The sequence below is a fragment of the Carlito syrichta genome, unplaced genomic scaffold (assembly GCF_000164805.1).
Source record: "Carlito syrichta isolate Samal-C Ts95f unplaced genomic scaffold, Tarsius_syrichta-2.0.1 Scaffold304255, whole genome shotgun sequence".
NCBI lineage: Eukaryota > Metazoa > Chordata > Mammalia > Primates > Tarsiidae > Carlito > Carlito syrichta.
The window spans coordinates 59,324-61,820 of NW_007248351.1; the positions used below are offsets into that span (position 1 = coordinate 59,324).

The window sequence follows — 2,497 nt, forward strand, 5'->3', positions numbered from 1 at the left end:
GTGGTAGCGCGCGCCTGTAATTCCGGCTACTCGGAAGGCTGAGGCGGAAGGATCGCCGGAACCCAGTAGGTCGAGGCTGCGGTGACCAGGAGCGTCCACTGCACTCCAGTCTGGGTGACAGAGTGAGACTCCAACTCAGAAAAAAAAAGTTGTATGCAATCATAAAGTTAGTATATGTTTTCTAGAGTCATATATGGTTTCTAAAAACAACTCGTGGATACTCACAGCTGACTCATCCTAACAGGTATATGAACGGCGCCTGCCCGGAAGGAAGTGGCTGCAAATTTGCACATGGAAACGCTGAACTTCACGAATGGGAAGAAAGGAGAGATGCCCTAAAGATGAAGCTCAACAAAGCACGAAAAGATCACTTAATTGCCCCAAATGATAATGACTTTGGAAAATATAGTTTTTTGTTTAAAGATTTAAACTAATATGCTGGCTTTTATGTATGATACCTAATCAGAGCATTGACCAGAAACATTGAAAGTGTTCCCAGATGCGAGCAGAGGAGCCGCAGGTTTTCTGCTTGTATTGGCGTGTATCATTCCTCCTGAGCAGCAACCTACAGTAGGTAGGAAGGCGGCTGTTTTCAGGCTGGCCCCGCTCTCACAGAGCCATTGGCATCACATGGTGAAGTGACTGCAACCCGGTCGCCATCTGTTGAACAGACTTTTGGATGAAGTGTGTTGAGGAAGAGGATAAGGTTATGTCTAGGACGACTCTTTGAGTTGGTTCTTCATGTAAGAACCATGATGGAGAGAGAAACACTCGTACTGGGATCAGAATACATGATGGGTGAACTTCACATGTTTTAGCAGAATGATTTGTTTAATATAATAAAGTTTGCTACTTATCTGTATGTAGGTTGCTAAAAAGGATTTTGTTAACTCAGATTTTAAACCAAATAACCATTTAACACTAGTATATGTTAAATGGGGGTATTTTTCTGTATTTGTATGTTTCACTATAATAAGGGAACTGAAGATAACGTGCATTGAGAATATTTTCAAAAATAATCAGTTGACTCAAATTTTATTTCTTGGTCTTTTGCTGTTTAAATGATGATTTTGAGAGATTAAACTTGTACTGTTGGTATTATGTAGTGTATGGACCAATATTGCCTGTAATAAAGATTCTATATATAGATGTCTTTCATTTTTGGTGTGGTCCTTTCCCCACAAGGAATTGTTGAAACTGGGTACAAAAATGATGTGTTTTTTAAAAGACACTTTTGTTTAAGCAACGAATGACAATGCAAACGAGGGTGGGAGAGCAACCTGTCACTTTGCCCTCCTCTCCTCTGAACGTGGGCCAAGTAGGAGGTTTCTCTAGTTGACTGACACGGGGACTCTTCTAGGAGCTCTTCTGTGTTTCCTTCAGATGAGCTAGATGAGCAGGGGGAGAAACAGCTGATGAGGCTCAGCCTTTGGGATTCCAGAGACAGCTGTGTAGACACACCCTTGATGGAGCTCAGAGTCGTTCAAGACAGGATCTTCCCTGGGCTGTGCCATGCCATCTTTTTAAGCCCTTAGGCTCAGTCACTTCCTCATGACTTGGAGAAACAGAAAAAGGTCTTTGTTCTGCGTGCGTCCACACCAGATCTTAATGTTTGAGATACCATGGGTAATTGACGTTTATTTTTTTCCAAACTCTCTCCCACTGCATTTTCTGAGCCTCGGCTTTCCACCTTCTTAGCAATTCTCCACACTGAACATCCTTTTAGAAAATTCCATTTCTGCTAAATCGGGTTTCACATGCTGGTTTGCAGCTAAGAACCCGCCTGCCACAGCCTTGTTCTCAGCATTGGGAAGCCAGTGTTCATCCTGTGGGGATGTCACAGTTCCCTCCTACCAGCTTGGAGAAGGTGGGGTGAGGGAGGATAAAAAGGAAAGAAAACGTGGGAAAGAGCAAAACTCTGGTCCCTATTAGTAAAGGAAACAGCAATGACTGGCCTGTCTGCTGAGACATGTAATCTCCACAGGGTAGGCTTTTTTAATATTTAAAAAATTATTCTCAAATTCATTTAGCATAAACTACACCTTTTTTTTTTTTGAATCAGAGTCTCACTCTGTCACCCAGGATGGAGTGCAGTGGCGTGCTCACAGCAACTGCAGCCTCAACCTGCTGAGCTCAGGTGATCCTTCCACTTCAGCCTTCCAAGTAGCTGGAACTACAGGCGTGCACCACCACGTCCAGCTAATTTTTTGATTTATTGTAGAGATGAGGTCTCGCTATGTTGCCCAGGGTGGTCTCAAACCCGTGGGCTCAGGCAGTCCCCTCGCCTCTGCCTCCCAAAGTGCTGAGACTTCAGGCGTGTGCCATGGTGTCCAGCCAGACTTCACCATTTTTAAGTGTACAACTTAGTGGTTTTTACTGTATTCACAATGCTGTGCTGCAGTCACCAAAGTTTTAGAATCTTGTTGCTTCCTAAAAACCCCACATGCCTTAGCCATCACTCCCCTGGCCTCTCAAGCTCCAGCAGCCACTGCTCTTT

The 2,497-nt window shown here is 44.0% G+C and overlaps 1 protein-coding gene across 2 annotated transcripts in view; it reads left to right on the plus strand.

The window, feature by feature from the left end:
* The window catches only part of ZC3H7A (zinc finger CCCH-type containing 7A), a 47,416-nt gene extending 46,258 nt beyond the window's left edge, over window positions 1-1,158 (plus strand). For both annotated transcript variants that reach the window (XM_021713124.1, XM_021713123.1), the window contains one exon: window positions 245-1,158. In XM_021713124.1, the coding sequence (XP_021568799.1) occupies window positions 245-434 (190 nt within the window). In that variant the 3' untranslated portion in view covers window positions 435-1,158. The remainder of the gene's footprint in view (window positions 1-244) is intronic.
* The last annotated feature ends 1,339 nt before the right edge of the window (window positions 1,159-2,497 follow it).